This window comes from Carlito syrichta, unplaced genomic scaffold, assembly GCF_000164805.1.
Source record: "Carlito syrichta isolate Samal-C Ts95f unplaced genomic scaffold, Tarsius_syrichta-2.0.1 Scaffold308534, whole genome shotgun sequence".
Taxonomy (NCBI): Eukaryota; Metazoa; Chordata; class Mammalia; order Primates; family Tarsiidae; genus Carlito; species Carlito syrichta.
This window is the reverse complement of record NW_007252630.1, coordinates 196929-222977: the sequence shown is the minus strand read 5'-3', so window position 1 is coordinate 222977 and position 26049 is coordinate 196929. Positions and strand designations below refer to the sequence as shown.

The following is a 26049-nucleotide window of genomic DNA, read 5'->3' as shown; positions in this document are numbered from 1 at the left end:
AGAATAATTGGGCTTCCTGAGGCAGAAAGAGAAACAGAAGCCACGCTGGAACAAACATTTCATGCAATCATTCAAGAAAACTTCCCTTATCTCATTAAGGATGAAAAAATTCCAACACAAGAGATTCAGAGAACCCCTGAAAGACAACAAACGAGAAGACCAACTCTCAGACACATAATAATTCACCTAAACAAAGTAGCTATGAAAGGAAAAATCCTAAAGGCAGCAAGAGAAAAAGGCCTGACTACCTACCAGGGAAAACCAATTAGAATAGCAGCAGATTTATCCACAGAAACCCTTCAGGCCAGAAGAGCCTGGAGCCCTATCTTCAAAGTTCTAAAAGAGAAACAATTTCAACCAAGAATAACATACCCAGCCAAACTAAGCTTCATTAGTGAGGGAGAATTGAAATCTTTTCCAGACATCCAATCCCTAAGAACCTGTTGGGAGCCAACATCTATAGTTACATGGCTGAGGCCTGTAAGGGCCCATCTGGAGGATCGCCTCTGACATAGGATATCAGTTATACCTATAATATTGGCGTGTGATTAGTGATCAGTGTGTATACATGGCAGTAAAACTTTTAAGTAAATATCAATATGCCTGATGGAAAGTGCATAGCAGAATTATTTTTCTCTGTCTTTCTAAGTTTTACTTCTTTCTAGATATTTTTAAACTTCTATTTCCTGGTAGACTGGTTAGTTAGCTCTTGTTCCCAAAGGCAGTTTCTTCTAGGATTAAGATTAGAAACTAAATTACCATAATAGTTTTATTGCCCTGCCTCTAGTCAGGCAGGACGTTTTTCTAGTTTCGTTACATGCCAAAACTCTGTTTGCTTCAGTCCGTGGCCATTGTCATGGTAACCATGCAGTCCATTATCCAAGAGTGTGACAGCTACTATTTGATTTTTAGAATAGACTTGTTTGGATAAAACATACATTTAAGACGATACAATTTCCATCGAAAAGATTTAAACAGTAATAAACATTCATAGAAAACTTTTGAGTTTTGTTTAAGCTTTTAAGTTTCCTTTTCTCAGATTATGACTTTAGTTCCTGTTCCTGTAGGCCAATTTTAAGATCCTTTGATTAGTATACTGAAATTTTCCCAACGGTGCTGTTTTTGCTTCTAATATGACAATAGGAAATTTTACACGTAGCCATGTATTAATATACTAAGAAAAAAGATTTAAGTTTTGTTTTAAAGTCATAGTTTTATTAGAATAGAATGAGGATTATAGTGTTATGATTTTAAAATCATACGTCAATGATAATTATAAGATTTAATGATAAGGTATTAGCTTAATAGGATATAGCATAGTATTAAAGGCCAATCATTAGATTATATAAAAGTTAAAGTTTAGACATAGGAAATTCACTTAAGTCATGGTTAGGCTTTATAGTTTTAGAATAAGTTTTAATTGTTATAGAATTACAGGACACTATGTTGAATCATAATAGGTCAGTGGAGTAAATAAAAATTAAGTCATTTAAGTAAACTTATAGATTATAGTATAGTGTTAAGTTGATAATATCAATCGTTAAAAATATTAGGAGTCGGTGAACTTGGATTGAACCTAGAGTTAACTTAGAAAGTTTTTGTATTAAATCAGGGTTTAGAACAAAGAGTATAATATGAATGATTTATTGAACAGTATGGAAGACATTTTAAACAAACTGTATTGAAATTGTGCACCTGTGACCTTGATGTGAGTTTTGTGAAGCACGTCAGGCATCACAGAGTTCGAATTGTTTGCTTGGAAATTGCAGATCTCGTGGTGGTCTTGTGATGCATAGTTTGTAAAGCACGGAACTTGTACGCCCCCAGCAAGTGATTATCACACTGCTGGAGGGTATAGAAAATGGTATATAAGTTGGAAGGAGTCCGAATAAAATTTGGCTTCAGTCCTGATCAGACTGTTCCCAGAAGAACTGCCTCCAGGTGGTCTCTTCTCTCCGTCCAGATTCTCCGGTGTGGTCCTAACCCCCCCTCGGTCAGTGCTGGTCACCGACATATTTCTGCTAAATTCTTTGTCGTTTCTCATATCACTAATTATGACTGTCATTACATACCAAGCGATTTATTGCTTTGCAAATTCCACCCCTCACTTTTTTTTTCCAAAATGAACCAAGAATGGTAAAACAAAAAGCTTCTCCAGCTCTTCCTGAACAATAAAGTTTAATATTTGTATAACATTTTATACTTGATAAATAATCATACTAATAGCTAACATTTATTATATTTCAGTCTGTGTTTTAAGTGTTTTAGATGGATTAAATTCAATTCTTAGAACTGCCATATCAGTTAGATTATCCTAATTTTATAGAAGTGACTGGGGGTCTTAGACAAGTTCCGTGGCTTAGCAAAAGTCCCACAACACACTATACTAATAGACCAGGATTAAAAAAACAGAACTAAAGGTTAAAGCGTCCCTGAAGCTCAGGAATATATTGTTAACCCTTGCTTCCTATCCAAGGTTTCAAGTAAATCCCAGAAGAAAATGTATTGACGTATTGGGAAAATGTTTCCTTTTACAGTTAACACTGGGATAATCTGCTCTGTCTATTTGTAGCCTGGCTGAGAAAGTAATTTTGCTCTGGCTACCACAGTAAAAAGAGGAAAACATATTTGTTTTGAGTTCATTCTGGTACACATCCAAAGTTAGAAACGTCCAACGTCTTTATCTCTAGTGTTTTAATGGTGAGAAGTATGTGTTTTGCATGATCCTTTTTCCAGTCATTTAAAAATATATATACCTTTAAACTGATTCTTTTCCATGAATCTCTGCATTTTACTTGCTGTCTAATCCTATTGTATCCCACTCATCTTCTGTTTTGGGTTCACTAGGTTTTCTGAGATAAACTATGGTAAGCCTTTGAGGACTATCTTTCTGTGCATACATGTAATCACAACTGGATAGGAAGGTAGAGGAGGATCAGGTGGCACTAGGAGCATGTACATAAAGATGCCTGAGTAGATTAAGACTGTCCATGGTATGCAAGAAATATGTGTAAGGAGGATGTATATCCTCTATCTGAACTGCAGCAGTTAGCAAAACAAGATGAGGAGAGAGGCTACACTTTTACAAGTTCCTCCTAACACTACATGAATGGGGTTTAGACACTATAGCAAAATATTTAATAATGTTGCTGTTTTTAGAAACATTTTACACATGAGAGATAAATATTCTTTTTTTTATTGGACCAAGAAGAACACTAGGACTACCTTATTATTCACCGAGCACACTGTTGTCATAAAAGCGTAGAGTCCCTTTATCCCATTTTCAAAGTGAAGAATTTCTGACTTAAATAGGACATCAGCAATGAAAATACCAATACACACTTGGGGTAAAACACTCATCTATGTGATTGGTTATTTCAGTTGTTAAAAGCCTGGTGTTAGTGAGTTCAAGGCTGCCGGTTTGTATCCTTCTTTTTTTGTCACAATTATCTCAATTTCAGATGTTTGCCATTAGTTATGAATGGAATTGTTTGAGAATGATAGATGATTGAGTACAAATTTATTTATGCATTTGTTTAACAGATCATTCACTTAGCACATATTTATTGGGTGCCCAACTGTGCAAGACACCATACTAGGAACTGGGAATGGTAAAATAGCCAAAATAAACCCATTTCCTGTTCTCATGGAAGGACATAGATAAGGAAATAGCCTCTTCTTAACACTCCAGGATGAAAGTACATCAATTACAACATTTAAAGAATAGCTACTACTTTTAATTAACAGCATCTTTGTAGTAAGTATAGGGCAGCAAACATACCTTCTTTTGACTATAGATATGAGCATCTTTGCAAAAACAATTCTCAAACTAAATAAGATCAGTTAATATTTTCATGGCACATAATAGTCAACAACAATTCTTCACAAATCTTTTCATACAATAGCACACATAGAAAGTGATCATATGGCATAGTGAAGTGAGTGTATGACCTGCCATGAGAGCTTTAGCTGCTCCAGGTCCCTACTGACTGATTTGAGTCTAAGTAACAGGATATCAATATGCCCATACACCAGGAATTCACTTATAGCATTCCAGAGTGCTGTGGCCCACTGATTTGAAAGCTTTTCTATAAAATGTGACATATAATTTTTTAACCTAAATATGGTTGAGTGATCCAATCTTGGTTGTCCTTGGAATGCAAGGAATGTGTGGGAGGGGGAATGTATCTCCTCTCTCTGAACCCTATCAGTTAGGAAAAGGAGGCAAGGCTACTTATTGGTGGCTGTTATGTTCATTATACAGATGAGAAAACTGAAATAACTCACAGAGGGTCACTTAGCTAGCATGTAGCCAATTAGGTTCAAACCCTTCTAACTCTAATAAATGTTCTTATCATCCCACTATGATTGTTCTGCCAAATGCATATGTTACACACTTAATACACTTGCATCACTGATGTAAACAGAATTCTTTATCAAAATTGTTACTCTGGAAACAAATTCTGAAATGTTTTCTAAGGACTCTTTAATGTGCAAGTGTTTAAAGGAACTCAAATGAACCAGAAAGAGGTTTTTTTCAAGGTCTAAGTGGAACTAAGTAGAAGAAAGTATATAGTATCATAGGGTCCTTAGAGCCCATCTAGTACAACTCATTCCCATTATATATTAATAAATTGAAGCCTCAAAAGGTTCAGTGATTTGCTTAAATCTAATCCTCTCTTCTTTTCTGACACTTACTAAATTTTATAGAAAGAGACCAGCTAAAAGAAGTTAGCGTGTGTGTGTGTGTGTGTGTGTGTGTGTGTGTGTTGTTTGTATGTGTTTAAAAACTGACCATTTTGGCAAATTGGTGTAGAGGTGTATAAAATCAGTAGTATCCTTCTCTTCTATTCCATTTCAATGTCTAAGGTAACTGATTTTACCTGTTTATTATAGTCTTCATCACTTTCCTCTATAATGACATTTTAATTTTCTCTCTGTGTGTGTGTGTGTGTGTCTGTTTGTGTGTGTATAATGCTACTTACTTTCATACATACATATATCTCCTTTTACGTTACTGTTATCTAAAAGAGAAAATACTGAATATTTCACTTTTAAGTTCTCCCTGTCACAAACAAAAATATCAGGAACATCTCAACCATGTTGATTTTGTAGGTTTAATTCATTATGTACTTACATATTTATTTTTTATTATAGAGATGTGGGGTACAATTCAGGGTTAGGTATACAAACATTGATTATTCAGGTACCCTTGTTGATGAGGAATGCCCCTCTCTCCCCTACTAGTTTCGCTCAACTGCCAATCCCACCCCCATCCTCTGACAGTTTCTCACTACTGCCAATCCCTTACTTATAATATTATAATTGTTCAAGGTCCACTTATGAGTGAGAAAATATGGTACTCTGTTCTTTGTTTCTGTGATAGATCACTGAGTATGATCGACTCTAAATCCATCCAAGTTGCTGCGAAGTCTATATGTTTGTCCTTCTTTATGGCTGCATAATATTCCATTGTGCATATGTACCACATTTTTGTTATCCAATCCAGCTTCAATGGGCAACATGGTTGGTTCTATGTTTGATAATGTGAATAGAGCTGCAACAAACATACATGTGCAGGTATCTTTTTTGTAGAATGAAATGAGTTCCTCCGGGTATATTCCCAATAGGGGAATTGCTGGGTCATATGCAAAGTCAATTTCTAGTTCATTTCTTTTTTTTTTTTTTTTTTGAGTTGGAGTCTCACTCTGTCGCCCAGACTGGAGTGCAGTGGCCACCGCACTCCACCTGGCCACCGCAGCCTCGCCCTGCTGGGCTCTGGTGATCCTTCTGCCTCAGCCTTCCAAGTAGCTGGAGCTACAGGCGCGTGCTACCGTACCTGGCTAATTTTTTGATTTATTGTAGAGATGAGGTCTCGCCAAGTTGCCCAGGCAGGTCTCGAATCCACAGGCTCAGGCAATCCACTCACCTCAGCCTCCCAAAGCACGGGATTACAGGCTGAGCCACCGAGCCCAGCTACTTTCTAGTTCTTTTAGAAATCACAACACTGTCTTCCAAAGAGGTGGCACTATTTGCATTCCAACCAGCAGTGTAGAAGTATTTCTCTTTCTCTGTATCCTCACCAGCATCTGTTGTTGTTTTATTAATGATGGCCATTCTTACTGGGGTTAGGTGGTAACTCAGTGTGGTTTTGATTTGCATTTCTCTGATGATGAGTGAGGCTGAGCACTTTTTCATGTGTCTCTTGGCTGCCCATATATCTTTTTTTGAGAATTGTCTATTCATGTCTTTTGCCCACTTTTTAATAGGGCTGTTTGTCTTTTTCCTTTTGGCACATTTGAGTTCCTTGTAGATCCTAGATGTTAGGCCTTTGTCAAATATACAGTTGGCAATATTTTTTCCCATTCTGTGGGCTGTCTCCCTGCTCTCTTAATGGTTTCTATTGCTGTGCAGAAGCTCGTTAGTTTGATGAGGTCCCACTTGTCTATCTTATTTCTTAAGATATGGACATTTAGAGTTCCGAATAGAAATTGGTTGCCAGTTCCAATTTCCATAAGAGTTGTCTCCTGCGTTTTCTATGATTCTTATAGTTTGAGATTTTATGTTTAGGTCTTTGATTCATTTAGAGTTAATTTTGTGTGTGTGTGTGTTGGAGTCTCACTCTGTGGCCCAGACTGGAGTGCAGTGGCCGCTCCTGGCCACGGCAGCCTTGACCTGCTGGGCTCCGGCGATCCTTCCGCCTCAGCCTTGCAAGTAGCTGGAACTACAGGTGTGCGCTACTACGCCCGGCCGATTTTTAATTTATTGTAGAGATGAGATCTCGCCGAGTTGCCCAGGCGGGTCTTGAACCCGTGAACTCAGGCAATCAATAGAGTTAATTTTTGTGTATAGTAATAGATAGGGGTCCTGTTTCAATCTTCTGCATGTGATCCGTCGGTTTTTCCAGCACCATTTATTGAATAGGTTCTCCTGTCCCCAGTGGTTGTTGATGGAGACTTTGTGAAAAATGAATTGGTAGAGAAATTGAGACTTTGGTTCTGGGATCTCTACCCTGTCTCATTGTTCTATATACCTGTACTTGTACCAATACCAGACTGTTTTGATTATTGTAGCCTTAAAGTAAAGTTTGAAGTCTGGAAGTGTGATCCCTCCTGCTTTTTTTTCTTTTGCTAAGGATTAGTTTGACTATTCGTGGTTGTTTATGTTTCCATATGAATTTCCATATTGTCGTTTCCAGGTCTGAGAAGAATGATGTTGGTAATTGAATGGGTATTGCATTGAATCTGTAGATTGCCTTTGGTAGGATGGACATCTTAACAATGTTGATTCTTCCTATCCATGAGCATGGAATATTTTTCCATTTGTTTGTGTCTTCTTGGATTTCATTGAGCAGTGTTTTGTGGTACTCATTGTAAAGGTCTTTCACTTCTCTGGTTAGGAAGATGCCGAGGTATTGCATTTTTTTGTGTGGCTATTGTGAATGGGGTTGTGCTTTTAATTTGGGTTGCTGCCTACTTGTTGTTGATATATAGAAATGTCTTTTGCACATTTATTTTGTACCCTGAGACTTTGTGAAAGTCCCTTATCATTGCAAGCAGGTTTTTAACAGATTCTCTTGGATTTTCAAGATATAGGATCATATCATCAGCAAAGAGGGTTAACTAACTTGACTTCCTCTTTTCCTATTTGGATACCCCTGATTTCTTTCTCTTGTCTAATTGTCCTAGGTAGGACTTCCAGCACAATGCTGAACATGAAGGGTGAGAGTGAGTAGCCATGTCTTCTTCCAGTTTTCAGGGAAAATGTTTCCAGTTTCTGTTCATTTAGCAATATGTCAGCTGTGGGTTTATTGTAAATGGCACTTACTATATGGAGGTGTGTTCATTCTATACCTAGGTATTTGAGGGTTTTTATCAAGAAGGGATGCTGGATTTTATAAAGCTTTTCTGCATCTAATGAGATAGCCATGTGGTTCTTGTTTTTACATCTTTTGATGTATTTAATTACATTTATGGTCTTACAAATGTTGAACCATCCCTGTATCCTAGAGATGATGCCTACTTGGTCATGATGGATGTTTTTTGAGATGTGCTTTTGGATCTGATTTGCTAGAATCTTGAGGACTTTCGCATCTATGTTCATAAGGGATATTGGCCTATAGTTTTCTTATTTTTGTTGTTGTATCTTTACCCGGTTTGGCTATCAGTGTGATGTTAGAATCGTAAAATGATTTGGGGAGAATTCCATCTTTCTCAATAGCCTGGAATACTTTCAAAAGGATTGGTATCAGCTCCTTCTTGTATGTTTTGTAGAATTCTTCTGGAAAGCCATCCATTCCAGGGCTTTTTTTGCAGGTAGTTTTCTTATGACAGAGTCAATTTCCTAGGTAGTTTTTAATCTAGTGTCTCAATGTCTTCTTGTTTCAACCTGAGGAGGTTGTGTGATGTCAGAAAGTCCTCCATTTCATTTAGGTTGTCAAGTTTGTTTCCATATAGGTGTACACAGTAATCTCTGATAATCGTTTGTACTTCTTCTGGATCAGTTGTGATTTGATCTTTTGTATTTCTGAGGGTGTTTATTTGGGCATTTTCTCTCTTCATTCTTGGTCATTCTGGCTAGGGGTCCATCAATCTTGTTAATTCTTTCAAAGAACCAACTTTTTATTTTGTTGATGTTTTCTATGATATTTTTGTCTTCTATGTCCTGTATTTGGGCTCTTATTTTGGTGATTTGGATTCTTCTGCTAAAGTTGGGGTTTTGGTGGTCTTTTCTTTATAGCTCCATTAGGTGATTCGTTAGGCTTTCAACTTGTGATCTTTCTGTTTTCTTGATGTGTGCTTATAGAGATATAAATCCCCCTCTTAGAATTGATTTCATGGCATCCCAGAGGTTTTGGTAAGATGTTTCTTCATTTTCATTTGTTTCCAGGAATCTTTCAATTTCTGCTTTGATTTTAGTTTTGACCCAGTAGTTGTTCAGTATCATGCTGTTTAATGTCCATGTGTCTGTGGGCTTTTGGGAAATTTTGTTGTTGCTTATATTTATTTTTATTCCACTGTGGTCTGAGAATGTGCATGGCAAGATTTCAGTCTTATGAAATTTATCTACGCTTAATTTATGGCCAAGGATGTGATCAATCTTGGAGGACATTCCATGTGGTGATGAGTAGAATGTATATTCTGTGGTTGTTGGGTGGAATAATCTGTAGGTATCTATTAAGTCCATTTGGCCCACTGTCAAGTTTAGTTTCTGGATCTCCTTATTAATTATTATTATTATTTTTTTGCCTCAGTGATCAATCTAGGACTGTTAGTGGTATATTCAAGTCCCTTTCTATAATAGTGTCAGAATCAATATCTTTTTTTAGTTTACTTAGTAATTGCTTTATAAATGTTGATGCTCCTGTGTTGGGTACATTTAGGATGCTACGTTTAGGATGGATATTTCTTGTTGGTGAATTGAACCTTTTATCATTATGTAGTATCTTTTTTTGTCTTTTTAAATTTTTGATAGCTTAAAGGTTGTTTTGTCTGATATTAAGATCACAACTCCTTCCTTCTTTTGTGATTCATTTGCCTGGACACTTGTTTTCCATCTTTTAACTTTGAGTCTGTGTGTGTCCTTTGTAGTGAAATGAGTGTCCTGGATGCAGCAAGTAATTAGGTCATGGTTTCTTATGCAGTTTGCCATTCTGTGTCTTTTCAGTGGTGCATTTAGTCCATTCATATTCAGGCTGATTATTGAAATGTGATTGTTTTTCCCTGTCATAGGTTCTTATAAAGTTTTTTCTTTGTTTGCTCATTTTCTTTTGGATTTGGGGTTGATGTATGTGTGCGTTTTAAAGTTTCTTGTTGCACTGTATTCTCTGTTGATTCTGTGCTCTGCTGTTCTCTTGGGAAGTGTGTGATCATTCTTTTTTTTCTTTCTTCTGTGCCTAATACCTTTTAAAGTATCTCCTGTAGAGCTGGTCTGGGAGCTTCATACTCTCTTAGGGATTCGATTCGTGAAGGATTTTAAATCTCCATCACTGATGAATCTGAGCTTGACTGGATAGGAAATTCTTGGTGAAATTTTCTTTCTTTGAGGATTTTAAATATAGGGCTTGAGTCCCTTCTTGCTTGTAGTTTTTCTGCTGATAGGTCTGTTGCTATACTGATTGGTTTTCCTGGTAGGTAGTCTGACCTTTTTCTGTTGCTGCCTTTAGGCTTTTTTCTTTTGTGCCTATGTTGTATAGGTGAATTACTGTGTGTCTAGGGATTGGTCTCTCATTTGATGTCTTGTGGGGGTTCTCTGTATCTCTTGTGCTTGGCTGATCACATCTCTGGCAAGATAGGGAAAATTTTCTTGGATTACCTCCTGGAATACTTGCTCCAAGTTGTTCTCCATTTCCCTTTCTTCTTATGGGATACCAATCAGGTACAGGTTCGGTCTCTTGATATAATTGCACATGTCTTGTCAATTTTGTTCTTTCTTTATGAATCATCTTTCTATGTTTTTTGCAGATTGGGTTAATTCCATCTTCTGGTCTTCAAGTTCTGAGAGTCTTTCTTCAGCTAGATTAATTTTCCTTTCCATGCTTATCATCTGGTTATTTATTTCCTGGATGAAAATTTTTATTGCCAAATTCTCTGTTAAAAGTTCCTTCAGTGTTACATCTTGTCTTTTTGAGTCTTAATCACTCTTTCCATCCATTCCCTAATCCCTGTCGTATTCTGGGACCAGTCATTGGTGACTTCCATTGTTTCGGCACCAGTGTCTGATTTTTCAGGAGTTTTATCTTTGGTACACTTGAAATTGCCTGTGGTCTTCCTTTGGCTTTTCCTCTTTTGTGACAGAGCTCTTGTTTTTCTCTTTAGTTCTGTTATTCAGTGTCAGTGAGAGAAGCTTTCCCTTCGGATATTTTCTCAGTCTTCTATTCTTCACTGATCCTGGCTCTGGGTTTATTCTATTTTGAAATAGGATGATGGATGGGAACTTTTGCTGTCTCTTGTAATTTTTGAAATTCAAATAAAATAGGGGACGGGGCACTAGGTTTCAGAAAGTACTTGCAAATTACATTGATCACTTATTGTGGTATGTGTTCCCTGATACCCATTCCTTACAACCACTCTATATGATGATGTAAAGCAGAAACCAATGCAAAAAACAATTGAACACACACACACACACACACACACACACACACACACACACAGACATACACACACCCCTAAACAAACTGAAATAACAACAAAGTGAAATAAAACAAACATCAACAATAAAAAACCAAGAAAACTAAACACACACACACACATACCTATCACAAAGTGAATAGAGAAGAAAAACAGACTGGAAAAAGAAGGAATTCAAATTGAACCCTCACACATATATTGACACACACTTTAAACTATAAAAATATGAAAATAAATAAACCTAGAAGAACAAAAGAGCAAAAACAAACCAACAACAACAAAATTGAAAATTCACACTCAGTCATTCACATATACACATAAACAGAAAATGACAAATAAAGGAAGAAAGAAACAGAAAAAGAAAAGAATAAATGAAAATAATTAGGGAGATGCAGATCAAACCCTCACATACACATTCATGTACAAAGAAAAAATATTTTAAAAATAGATGAACTAGCAAGCAAACAGGCAAAAAAAATTTTAAATTTTTAAAAAAAATTAAAATAAAAAAATCCTGCCTCTTGTGTCAGGCTCTGTAATCATTCCTCTAATCAAGTCTCTCCTGCTGAGCCACCTCTTTCACTCTCTCTTCAGTGTCTCGAGCAGGGAAGGAGGAGGGGCAGTGGAGGTGGATGGGGCTGCAGTCCTACTCTCCCACTCTGGTATGGACAGGGAGATCTCCTCTGGTGGGTAGGTGTGGGATTGTCTCTTCCCCAGGTATGTACCCGCTGGGTCACTGAGGGTGACCCAGCCTGGCCTATCCTGGAATAGAGTTCTCCTATTCAACTGATGTCCAGACTCTGTCTGGATTTGTCCCTCTCGGTCATGACCCAGCTATGTGGGTCTGACATTCAGAGGATTGCTGGCGAGGAGACTGTTTGGGTCAGCCCTGGACTAACCACTGATCTCTTTGGAGTCCTTCCTCATCCTTTGCTGTCCACAGCCTTTGTCCTGCATCTGGATCAGGGCAGGGGGTGGGACACCAGGAACTCAGCACTTGTCAGGTCCCTCTGAAGTTTGTACTTTCAGGATATTCCCTCTGGATCATGATCAATCCCTGAGTAGTTGATCCACCAGTCACAGAAATCGGGTCTGTTGCTCTGTGGTGAGCAAGTGGGAGCACTTTCCTGCCCCACATTCAAGGTGGTGGTGGGGTGCCTCTCTTGTCCTCTTCCATGGGACTTTGCCTCTGGACTCTCTGCAGCCCCTGCTACCAGTGTCCTGCCAGGCATTGAAGTGGTGAGGCAAAGCCCGGAGCTGGCAGTCTCTCCTGCTGCAATGATGAGGCAGAGCCTGGCCTGGGCTGATGGCCTCTCCCTGCCACTTTTTCACAGGAAAATTTTTGTCCATTAAAAGAAAATGGCACTTGGCTTCTGTGACCTGGGAAGAGCCAGGGACCAAGCAGAGAAGCTGCAGCACCAGCTCTTGCACCAGGAGCCTGGCCATTTGCTCACATACCCCCACTTAGACAGTCTCTCCAAGCATTTTCTTCCCAGGAAGGGTTTTGTTGATTTTAAAAAAAGAAAGAAAAAAAATGTCACTCAGCTTCTGCATCCTGTGAATCACTAAGGTCAAAGCCCAGCAGCTGTGGCACCAGCCACTGCACTAGGAAAGCCCTGGCCACTAGCTTCCTAGCACTTACTCAGTCAGCCACTCACATTCCCACTCACTCACCAGCACATACACAAAATTTTCCACACACTCACTCACACTCATACTCACATAGTTCAACTGGCTTGGCCAACATCTTCCCGACCTCCTCTCCTCTGTTCAATTCATTTTTAATAGCTGCATAATAGTTCACAGGATGGAGCTACCTTTTTTTATTCAGCCATTCTTGTATTAAATGTATATTCATTTTTTTCTAGTTTTGTTTTAAATAATCAGTCACAGTGTTGCAATAAACATCTTGGTAAACATACGGATATCCTTACATCCATAACATACAAGATAGGAATGCTGTCTGTCACTACTATTATTCACATTGCTTTGGGGGTCTTAGCTAATGCAATGAGAAAATTGAATTAAATGTGCTGTATAAATATGAAAAAAGAAGAGACAAATTAATCTAAATTTTCACATTATGTAATTGCATACCCAGAAAACCCAAGGGACTCAAAAACATCAAAAAATAGAACTAGTGATATAGTTTGGTATGGTAGCTTAGTAAAAATATACAAAAATCCTATAGCTTTTTTATTTGCTAACAAATGTAAAAGGGAAAAATGAATCTATATTATTTACATCAATGACAATCTATAAGACACTTTTGAATACATTTAACAAGGATGCAAAGACCTATATAAAAATATAGCTTTATTGAAGGACATAAAATATGATCTAAATTAATGGAGAAACAGAACATGTTTCTATACAAAAGGATGTCATAGAATAAAATATCAGTTATTTCCAAATATATATAAATAATGAAATTTGCTGGAATATACTTTTTTTGGAACTGGGCAACATGATTATACAGTTCATATGGATGAATGAATGTACCAGAATTGCCAGTTGCCAGGAAAGTATTGAAAAAAACACGATTCATGAGGAGGGAAGTATTCTACCGGTTCCTAACAATTATTACAAAATAGCATCAATTAAAATAGTAAGTTTAGGCCAGGTTCGGTGGCTCAGCCTGTAATCCTGTGCTTTGGGAGGCCAAGGTGAGTGAATTGTCTGAGCCCGCGGGTTCAAGACCCACCCATCTGGGCAACTTGGCGAGACCTCATCTCTACAATAAATCAAAAATAAATAAATAAATAAAAAATAAAATAGTAAGTTTAGGGAAAGATAATTGACCTGTGAAATAAAACAAAGAATTCAGAAACAGATAAATATACATATATAATTTAGTAGATGATAAACATGATGTTTCTTTTTAATGGGTGTGGAAGGGGAATGATTGTTTATTAAAGTGGTGTAGACACAATCGAATATCTATTTAGAAAAAGTAATTAGACCTCTGACTTATATACCATGTTTGAGAAAAATTCCAAATGGATTATAAGAGGTTAATTTCACCTACAAAATAGGAGTTTAAGATTGACCATTTCTAAATGCCATAATGCATGTTAGTGAATTAAATTATGAAAGATAAGAGCTTTACATTATTTTTACCTTGATATGCATTCTAACTACTTTTCTTAAAGGGGAAAAATGTCATTAGCGACCTCATGATACCACAACCACAATGACAAATGCTTTTTTGCTAAAAAAGAAAAATGATTTGCCAAAATGCTTTGGGATTTTTAATCCCTTTTGGAAGTGTAGTAAAATTAATTGATGCCTTCTTTTGTGACCATACAATTGTATTTCATCCTTGAATTTTTAATATTTTAACAAGAATTTTCAAAGACCCTTTTATCTAGAAGGAATGAGTTGCAAAGCCCATGAAGGCTTCAGTTTGGTGTGTCCTGAAACCACAGTCAGTGACACAAAAATTTAAGACCCAGTTGTACTTGTTTTTGTTCCTGGGTATGGCATTAGAAGTGAGAGATTTTATTTTATTTTTTTTCTGTTTGTAAATTATAAAAACAGAAGGTTAATATGAGAGAAATGGATACTGGATATATGTAAGAAGTATAGGCTTCAAGTTTAAGGACCTGGATTCTGGTCACCATTCTACCATTAACATGGATAATAATTGAATATCACTGGGCCTCAATTTCCCCACATACAGAATAGATATAATCAATATCTGCCATATATTCTAGACAACATATTATAAAAGTTTAGTCATTAAAGTCTTTACTTGAGATTTGCTACCTAACTGTGAATTGTACCTCACATCTTTAAAATAAAAAAAATTTTAAAAAGTCACAAACTACAGAAAAAAAAAAAAAAAGATTTGATGCACCTGTAGAAAGGGAAAAGTTACACGGAACCAGAAATATAGTTTCTAAGTCGTCTCAGACTCTAATTTATGGCTGTGGGTTTTTTTGTTTTTATAGCCCTATTATTATGTGTAATTTACAAATAGCAAAGTTCATCCCTTTTACATGTAAAATATGATTTTATGTGTTTTGACATATGTATACACTATAGTCAAGATATAGAACATTTCAATCACTCCTTCATGTCCCTTATACTCAGTTCCTCAGTCCTTGCTAAAAACTCATCTATTTTCTAATCCTATAATTTGGCATTTTCCAGAATATCATATAAATGGAATAATATGACATGTAGCTTTTTGTGTCTGCTTTCTTTCATTTAGCATGAAGCATTTGACATCCATCTATGTTTTGGCATATAGTAATAGCCTATTACTTTTTACTGCTGAGTAGTATTCCACTGTATAGATGTAATAGCTATGCCTCTGTTTAACCATTCACTAGTTGATGATCATTTGGGTCATTGTCATTTCTGGTGATTAGGAATAAAGCTGCTATAAGATTGGGTTATGACTTTTTTTTTTAATTTAGCAACATGTTTTGTTATTGTTAGCAGTTAGAATCTTCTTTTAATGGATATGTCATTTCCAGATTTAACAAGAGTTTGCTGTTGATCTTTCCCAAATTGTTATAAGAATCCAGGCTTAGAAGGGACTTCAGTATATCTTTAATGACATGCAAGGAATAAAACCAGTTCAAAGCAAATTAAAGCCTCTTAAGCAATGTCTTCCCTACTGTCTATCTTCTATATATTCACCAGAATGATCTTTTAGAAATACCCATTTGATCATAGGATGCCACTATTTAATTAACTTCAATTCTAAAAAATCATTTAGATGATAGTTCCTTTATTATATTGAGTGTTTAGGGGGTATTGTGTCAAGTATGTTCTTATTTAGAACAGCCCCATAGAATAGTCTACACAGTAGCAGAGCTGAGATTTAAACCCAGACAATGTGCAAATATCTTAGGATGGAACTTAAGGCTCTATATATCTGAATTCAGTCACTCTCAACAGAGAAAAAAGATATTGTAATGTTTGTCTATTCCATGCTTTTTCACATCTATGTGTTCTATACATGTTGTTCCTTCTGTCTGATATGTCCTACCTGCCTGACTTTTATATATGAGGGGCACAAAAAACCTGGAATTTATTTATAAAAAATTGTGTATTTATTTTTGTATGTTTAAACTTCAGTCACCTTCAAAGTACTCTCCATTTGATGCAATACACCTATAGGACGCTTTTTCCACTGCTCAAAACAGTTTTTGAACTTGTCAATTTTGATGCATTTTAGTGTTTCTGCTGTTTTTTGTTTCACCTCTTCCACATCAACAAAACGTTTTCGTTTGAGGATTTTTTTCACCTCGGGCAACAAAAAAAGTCACTTGCATGAGATCGACTGAATAGGGAGTGTGAGGGATGCAGGTCATGCTGTTTTTTGGTCTCAAACTGCTGAACACTTAGTGCAGTGTGGGCATGTATGCTTGTAAATCACACAACATGAAATGAATAAATGCACTGAAAGACTCTCCAAAAAATAAAAATAAAATAAAAAAGATTCACTGAAGCTGAATACAGCCTCTCACAACTACACTAGCTGGTACACTAATTCGATGGGTTCCCAGAACACTAACCTAATGAGGGAAGCCTGTACTACAAGAGGCCCACCCTCCAAAAGATAATTGCATTTTGGGGGATTCCCATCCCCCTTCACATAGTTTTCAAAACTCAGCTCAGAGCTGGGTATGTGAAGTGGCTCACACCTATATTCCCAGCACTTTGGGATACTGAGACAAGAGGGTTGCTTGAGCCCAGGAGTTCGAGACCAGCCTAGGCAACCTAGTGAGACCCCATCTCTCAATAAAAAAAAAATCAGCCAAAATATCTCCTGAGCCCAGGAGTTCAAGGCTGCGGTAAGCCAGGATTGCACTATTGTCCTCCAGCCTGAGCATCGGAGTGAGACCCCGACCAAAAAAACCAAAAAACAAAAACAAAAAATCCAGCTCAGATGTTCATAGTAGCTTACCTGCACACCATCCCCTTGCCCAAGTCCAGTCTGCTGTACCACATGGACGGCCAACGTTAAAATGCAAATGTTTCTTTTTCCTTTTCTCTTTTTCTTCTCTTTCTGGTATTTCCATTAGGCTTATGTTACACCTTTCATAGTTGTCCCACAGTTCTCGGCTATTCTGTTCCATTTTTTTCTTATTCTTTTCTCTTATTGCTTTTCTGTTTGGGAAATTTCTATTGACATTATCTTCAAACTCATTGATTCTTTTCTCAGACATCTAATCTGCTAATGAACCCATCAGAGATTATTTGTTTGCTTGTTTTGTTTTGTTTTAATTTTCTGTCCCAGTGTTTTGATTTCTCACATTTCCTTTAGATTCTAAGAGTTTCTGTTTCTCTGCTTACATTACTCATTTATTCTTAAATGTTGTCCAATTTTTTCCATTAGACTTATTAACATTTTGATCATGCTTATTTTAAATTCCCAGTGCTAAAAATATAAAATCTCTGCCATATCCAGGTATAGTTCTGATATTTTCTCTTCAAACAATTTTTTTTGGTCTTTTGGTATTCATTGTAATTTTGTTGTTGAAAGCCAGACATGGGTACTGACTGGGTATAAGGATCTGAGGTAAATAGGCCTTCAGTGTGAAGTTCTTACCTTTTATCTGGCTAAGAGTGAGGCTGTGTTTACCGTTTGCTATAAATGTAGGTGTTAGAGGCTATAATTTTTTTCCTGGTGTCCTTGTTTATCACTCCTTTGTTGTCTTTGTGTTTCCCTAGAAACATCTTTTTAAATAAGGTATGAGTTGTGAAGTTCTTTCAGTTGTAACCCCCTATTATTAGACAGGAACCCTATTGATGTTTTGGTAAAATATGGGGTAAAGGCAAGTGTTATTTACTATTATAATTAAGTCTCAGTTTTGTACAGGACCTTGTCTCTGTGCTGTGACCCTCACAAGTGCTTTACAACTCCTCTCCCACCCCACCGTTAGTTAAGGCAGAAAGGCTAGTGGTGCTGGAGCTAGCTATTTTTCTTCCTCTATTTCAAAGGCTAGAGGAGTCAGAATTGGATATTTTCCTTTCCCCATGTCAAAGGCTAGAAAGGGATAGAGTGTTCATACCAATTGCTGGATTCTGAAGCTGCTTCTACTCCCAGGGAGATGTGATTCTTTGTATTTTCCTGTCTCTCCAGTTCTTTGGGGAGATTATTTTGTTACCTTAGTTATCTGATGAATCTGAGAAGAGTTGTTAATTTTCAGTTTGTTCGGATTTTCCTGTTGTGAGGATTGTGGTAATGACTTCCAAGCACTTTACACATTAGACTGGAAACTGGAAGTTTACCCCAGCATTACTTATAACTTTGGATTAAAGCATTGCCTCCCAACAGCTATAGAAATGTGAGTCGCATTAACTTCTAACGATCAATAATATATAATAATAGATGTATATTTATAATCTAAAAGCAAACTTCTGAAGGTAATAACAATAATAGAATAATAGTTAATATTTATTGAGTGGTTTTAGCATGTGATACCCTAATTACAGGGCATTCACATGCATTGCCTTGTTTAATAGTTATAATCTCCCAAATTTGTAAATATTATCATCACCACCTGTTTTATTTGGTGAAGCAATTGAGGCTTAGATTGATTTAGTATTATGCTAACGAACACAAAATGTGAGATTTCAACCCAGGTGTTTGAGTCTAGAGCTTATATTCTTAACCACTGTGGGCTACCAACATCAACATTCAGACTGCAAAGCTAGAAAGTTAATAAAATAGGACTCATAGGGGAAGGGCTTTTTGGAGTGGATTGTTCATGGCATTCAGTGTAGAGAAAAGGCTGAAAAGGACAATGTTGCTACCTAATTCACAATTGTGCTCCTAATCATATCTTTTATCTCTAAATTTCAGAAAGTTCAGGTTCTCTAAAGAGTGTTCATCAGATGTCTGGATGCTCTATGAGGCAGTACAGTCTCCAGGGAAAAGGAGAGAAGTTGGTCTGAGGGGGGATTGGTGTTAGGTATCTAACAAAGGTGCTTTGAGGACCAGAGGTTACATGATTGGCTTATGGCTGCACAGCTGCTTTGCGGTTAAACTTCAGAATCAGAAGAAATATTGGAATCAGTCATTCTGTTGTTCTTGCCATGAGGAATGAGTCATGTGCTCTGAGTGGCACTAAAGTAACCACGATTACCAAATGAAATGAATTTAAAAGCACCTGTGAATGTGACAATGATATCACAGAAATAGTCTGTAAGTATAGTGCTGAATATTTCAGGGTGGAAACTCCAAGATCTAAATGTGACTGGCAACAGGTTACTTTTAGGGGTCTTGGTAGACAGATGTCTCTGTTGTACATTCTGATCTCCCAGCCCAGTAACTGCTAGCAAGGGACATCTGCTATCCAGAAAGGCTGAAAGAGAAGGGGGAAAATGGTTGACAGTATGCTGACAGAGCAAGGATGCCCTACAACAAATTGCTCTATGAGGGGCCAGCCAGACCACGAAATGGAGCTGTTTGTTGAACTTAGGCAACTCTAGCAAGATTGGCTTTCAGCAACATTTTCAAGTTAATGAAGTTTAATGGTCCTAGGGGCAATGAATAGTAGGATAATTACACAGTGAGGTCAATATTAGGAGCCTGATCACAATGTCTTGACCTCAAACAACCATATTGTGACTTGAGCTATGTGCTTCAAACTTCTTTGCTTAACAGATTGTCAGAATTAAATTAAACAGGTCTGGGGCAGTGGTGTGTGGCAGTGTTGTCTGTCTACTAGGAAATGCGGGGGCAGGAGAGAAGCAGTGACAGCAGTAAGTCGAATAGCGGCTTGGGGAAGAGACAATTCAAATAATGAGGTCAAGAGCCTGGAGACTTCTGAGAGTCTATATAGGCACCCAGACTGAGGCAGAATAGCTAACAGAGTAACTTCATGAAAGATGGATTAGTAGGAGCAGGATGGTTATCTACACAGTTTGATGGGAAAGGTAATTTAAAGGCTCTTTTGTCCCAAATGTAGCACCTCTACTCACCTGCTAAAATTAGTGTTGGAGTGGCTTTGTAGAAGCTATATGTTTTCAGTGGGTTAAGGTTTGATTTTGCTAGAGGATAGTTAGTCAATTAATGAAGATTTGTTTGTATTTGATTAGTTCATTAGCACCAAGTTTTACCAAGCAGAGCTGGAGATTCTAAAGTGATAAAATCCAGTATAGGGAGGATTTAGGAACAGGATCATTGTGCTAGATGTCCACTATGTGTAGTGCTGCCCAACAAGAATGTAATGAATAAACCTGCAAGCTTCTGGGTTCTGACTGTTTACATGGTAGTAAATATTTTACCAATAAGCAAATTTGCCTAAATTCACAGAACTTGGGTGAACCCTGGATTTTAAACTAGAGATTCCAGCCCTACAGTCAATTTGCCTTTTCATCTATACTACATTGTCTTCAGAGGAGTGTAAGTGACAGAAAGACGTTTTCTTATAACACTATTTTCCCATAAAAGCCCACTCTATTGGATACAAAGAATCCTTTATGAGGCTAGTTGGCGATGTGGAAAGCATTTGGGATTATCTAGATTTATCCCAAGGAACATGTAAAGATTGCAGACTGTTCTTCATCAGGAGTTATTTTCTAATTCCTATACACTTTTTATATTTTACTTCTTGAAGTGAGAAAAAGCAATACAGTGAGCAGGGAAAATGAAAATTGTTAGAACTAATTGCATATGGACTTTACTCCAAAATGATACTAGAAAATGACACCATTTGTCTTTGAGTGAAATGAGTGTGTGGGCTTATTTGCCTGTCCCCACCACTGCTATGTGAAGGTACAGCAGCTCAGTTTTCATTTTCCTTTCCTCTCAAAATGCCCAGAGGGACCATATTTTTGTTTAATGACCTTAAGAATGATTCTTTAGAAATCTGAGGCTATCAGAGTTGGAAGCAATGCGAAAATAATTGTGGATTATTATTGTATGACAACAGTGGCAGCTGGGCTATTTTTTTCTGACTGTTCAGATTTTCTTCTTCATTTTCCCAGAAACCTTATATCCTAAGGTTTAACTCAGAAGCAAATCTCATATAGGTGATAAACCTTGCTAGACATGGTACGTAATATAATTTCAGACAGACCCTTAACTGTTCTTCAGAAAGACCATAGGGAGTGAAGCAGCCTTATATCTAGATGCCTGCAGTAATATTACTTTTATTTACTCTCTGACAATGTGTGTGGGTAGTTGTATTGAACATAAAGTAAGCATATCTCTTAAATATTATACCTGTGAACGTGCCAGTTTTTGTGTTTTGTTGTCAAAACTCATGCTAACATAAAAGAAAAAAAAAGTTGTAGTTAAAAGCTAATAAATGGGTATTCACTCAAATCATTTACACACATATGTACATATATACATAAGCACTCAAAGCTGGAGATTGAGAGTCAGCACAGATTCTAACTTTATGAGTTTATGAATGTTTAAGATGTTAGTATGGAGGGCAGGGATGAGGAGTGGTAGATGCAGATGTTGTATATACCGTGGTAGACAAAGTGAAAAGTGTTCCCAACTATTGTTCATATCAGCTGCCTCACAATCAATTTATTTATTACCTCAACTGACAAACTCCAAATTTAGATAAAATACTTTTGCCTTGATTGTTCAGTAACCCCTCACAGGTATCCCCTATACCTCCATTAAATGTTTGTACAGTATTTGGCTACCACTTTAGTGGAACATTTGGAGTGAGTGGTAGACAGAATGTGACAATATCTAAAAAAGTAGTCGAAGAAAATCCCAAAACACAAAACCATTTGGCTGAATATTCTTACATACTTGGCTATTGCTATATTCTTGTTACTTTCTGGAAAAGTGTTACACATTCCTTTCTAGGGAAGTTTAATCCCAGTAACAAGACTAACTCATTTTCCCATCAGGAGAGTAAGGGAATTGACTTCAAACACAAATCTTATTTTCTGGTTATATATCACTGAACTCAGAAAATAAGTGAGTGATTTCTTTGGGCTGTTATTATAACAAATTATGTCCTCATTTTACCTAGCTATGTTCCTAGAGAATTCCTTAATACTAATTTTTTAGACTCCTTTCCCCGATTCCCCAAATTGATCTCTTGACTACAAGGAGGGAGATTCTGTAGTATTAGTTTTAGTTTTTACAAGAAGGAGTAATTATGGAAGCAATTGTAAACTTCATTGCCAATGTAAAAGCCTATTATGAATGTTTAATCATTCCTAAGACTCCCTCAGGGTGTACTAAGTGGCTAAGTATATCCTCTTAGGACTCTTAAGAAAGATCCCTGACAAATAGAAAGAAGTAGTACATTATAATAATATTTAGCAACTTTTAACATTTTGCTATACCTCTCTTGCATTTGGGGAGCTTGTATACTATTCTATTTTTGTAGAATGCCTCTAAAGACTTCTTGCTTTTGGGATCAGGCATGTAATGTGGCTCTGAGTGTGATAGTTGTGATATTTGAATTGGACACAATAAAATACAATTTTAAAATTCGACTTGGTCATTGATTTAACTCCTTGATTACATATTTTGAAAACTAAAGAAAAGAATACAAAAAGTAAAAGTACTTATTTGCCAGTACTAAGATGTAGTTTGCTCACTTGCAAATGTTTTCTCTGTAGGAATGCAAACCAAAGATGTGGAGAAGCATAATAATACAGAAAGGAAATGCTCTTCTAATTCAGGAAGTTCAAGAAGAAGATGGAGGAAATTACACGTGTGAACTTAAGTATGAAGGAAAACTTGTAAGACGAACAACTGAATTGAAAGTCACAGGTAGGAACTGGTTCTACCAAATTTTGGCAAATGAGATTTTAAGTACAGTTTGGTTTGGGGAGAAAGTTTTGTTCAAATAATCAACTTGCTGTGAATTTAGAATTGCCTGCAAATCAAACAGTTGGGAAGTTCACTTTTAATAAGGTACACTGAATAAAGACCTATATATGGAATATGAAAGATTAATTTAGGAAACAAGGGACCAATTGCAGCATATCTATCCTCTGCCTTTGTGAAAAGTTCTTAACTCTTCAATCTACCTTTGATTGTTACTAAATATCTCAGAAAAGATATAATGGAGCCACTCATGGAAATGTTGACTTAATTCATTTGTGGAATCTCCTTGTAGTTGAAAGCCCCTTTTAGAATGAGGTTCTGGTGTACTTAAGGAATGAAATTTTCTTGAGTTGTATCCACAGGATCATCTATACAAAATTCTCCATAAGTGAGTGATGTTTTTGTGAGCTTCTAGTGACTTTTAGAGCAATTCCAAAAGAAAAATATACATGTGAGTGTTTTAAAACTAAAGTATAAACAAAATGTAAACTTGTAATTCAATTTACAGGCGTGGAAGAGATAAACTCAGAATATTCTTAGCTGGTGGAGAATTCTAGGAAGTAATTATCAGAAACATAGGGCAGAATCTAGTACTATAAAGATAACCTTCACTATGGATGTGATAGACCCTTAAAAACTATGATAAAAAGTCTACTTGCTATTGCTCATGAAAAAATCTTGACTCATTTTCCTATTATATATGTCTTAAGTGTATTATAATCTCATTTATATGTGGAATCTAAAGAAGTTGAATGTATGTAGCAAAAAAGAGTAGAATAGTGGTTGGAGGAGGAGTGAAGAATAAAGAGATATAGATCAAAAGGTACATAGAAAGTTGCAGTTATGTAGGATGAATAAGTCTACTGACTAATGTAGGGCACGATGATTATAGTTAATATACTATTGCTAAGAGAATAGATTCCAGGTGCTTTTACCACAAAAACTAAATGATAACCATATGTGGAAATTGATATGGTAATTTGGCTGTAGTAATTATTTACTATGTACATGTATATCAAAACTTGTTTCATACCTTACATATATATAATTAAAAACATGTGCATATGTTGTGTGTATATATATATATACACACATTATATTGTGGATAAACTTTTTATTTTATTTTATGTTCTTATTTTATTTTTTTAAAGATGTGGGGAACCATTCAGGGTTAGGTATACAAATGTTGATTATGCAGGTACCCTTGTTGATGAGGTGTACGCCTCCCTCCCTTAGCAGTTTCCCTCAACTGCCATGTGGATAAACTTTATCCATGATAAACTTTGAAATTATCCAGACATTTGCAACATTGTTTTTATTAATTCACTTATGATTTATGTGCTTGGGCATTGCCTGTTTAAGCAATTAATGCTGACATTATCCTGTTGGTTAATTATAATATACTCTTGCTAATTTTTGGAGTGTACTATATTTTCTATTTTTGGTTCATGCCTGACTGAACTTCTTGGAGTTGTGTTAAAATCTGTCAACTGATATTCATACTTACTGAGTTAAGTTCATTGCTATAACCCATATATTTAATTTATACTCAATTGTTTATTTTGTCTTTTCCAAAATTCTGAATGTTAACACAGAATAAAAAATATATTTTAATAAACTAATATATGTATAATATATTGGTCCACTCTCTAGTCTAAGAAGTTGGCAGTTTTATTTCTTAGCTTGATTTTGTAGAAAACCTTCTGTGAAAGTTTAAGTAATATGTTTGATTAGAATTGCATGTTCTTTCCCCTCTGAGCTTTCAAAATAGCTACCATATTGGGCCAATTCCAAATAGCAATGATCTGCTTTTGATTAGTTTCTGATTTTCTCAATGTGAACTAGACTTCCCTGACTCGTTCATGGTGGAAGACTGAATCATAGTCAGTTGACCTGTATTGCAGAAAGCCTTGTAACAATATCACTTTGACCACAATCACGAATCCTTATTAGATGCTTTAAGTTGAATTGGAATAAATTAAACATCAAAACTTTTCACTCATATCTGCAGGTAATGGTGGCAACACGTTTGCTTCTTTAGTTTCATTTAGATTCTGGAAAAGTAGAGATAGAGCTATTTATTTTGTGTATTTTATAATATGTTCATTTACTTCCTCTAAACTTTTGGTATAGTTGAACTATAGATTTAAAATTTCATCTGGGCAGAAAATGGCAAAATTTAATGTGCCTCAGAATCTTGTGAAGGAACCCAGGTAGGATGAAGGCGAGCATCTGTTAATACAGATTTCAAGGTCTCTCCCCAGATTCTGATTTAGTATATTAGTAGAAGTAAGAATTTACCTTTTCGTCCAGGGAATTCTACTTTATGCCTTCCAAGGATCATACTTTGGAATACACTAGAGGAAAAAATGTTGCTAAATAAGTCAAAGTAATAAATTTGGTTTTCTTTTGACCGTGTTAATACACACACACACACACACACACACACACACACACACACACACACACACACACACAACTGATTTTTATAGGCCCCAAATTGTTTTGTCTAAATTCCTAGGGACTGTCATGGAAATACAGATCATGGTAACCAAGGAGAATGTGTCCAGAGAGCATGTGGTAAAGCAACCTTAACCACAAAAAGCAGTAATTTATTCACTTACCACTTAAATAAAAATTCACTGAGTACATATTACATACCAGATAACAAGCTAGGAGCTGGAAAAGGCAATTCAGAATTTGTTTATGATTATTATTGGGTGTAGTGGCCATTGTTAAATCACATTTATATCTTTATTCCCACAGTTTAACTGTTGTGTTTGATGTAGATACAAAATGGCTTCTTGGTATGAAAGTTCAAGAGGTTGTTCTGAGAAGGTTAATTCTTTTTTTCAATGTTATATAAGTTGTACTGTGCTTTGTAGGCTCAATATTATGAAAGCAATGAACAAACAGACTGTTTTCCTATAATCCAAAATAGAAGACTAAAATTGTTTAAAGAGTAACACACTCATACTTGTTTTGAGTTTAGCAATATACAGACATAGAATAAGAATTTCAATATGACATTAATAGGATTCGTTAATTACAAAATTGTGTACATGGGGTCCTTTAAAATGGTGTAATTCAAGTATGCTGGTTTTAAAAGGTTGTTAAATTTCTAAAAGGTTATTTTCTGGT

The 26049-nt window shown here is 36.2% G+C and overlaps 1 protein-coding gene across 1 annotated transcript in view; it reads left to right on the top strand.

Moving 5' to 3' along the window:
- LOC103267915 (X-linked interleukin-1 receptor accessory protein-like 2) overlaps positions 1 to 25503 on the top strand; it is a 130199-nt gene extending 104696 nt beyond the window's left edge. Inside the window, exons 4-5 of the mRNA XM_008065483.2 lie at positions 22698 to 22851; positions 25430 to 25503. Coding sequence (XP_008063674.2) covers positions 22698 to 22851; positions 25430 to 25503 — 228 coding nt within the window. The remainder of the gene's footprint in view (positions 1 to 22697; positions 22852 to 25429) is intronic.
- Positions 25504 to 26049: the final 546 nt, after the last annotated feature.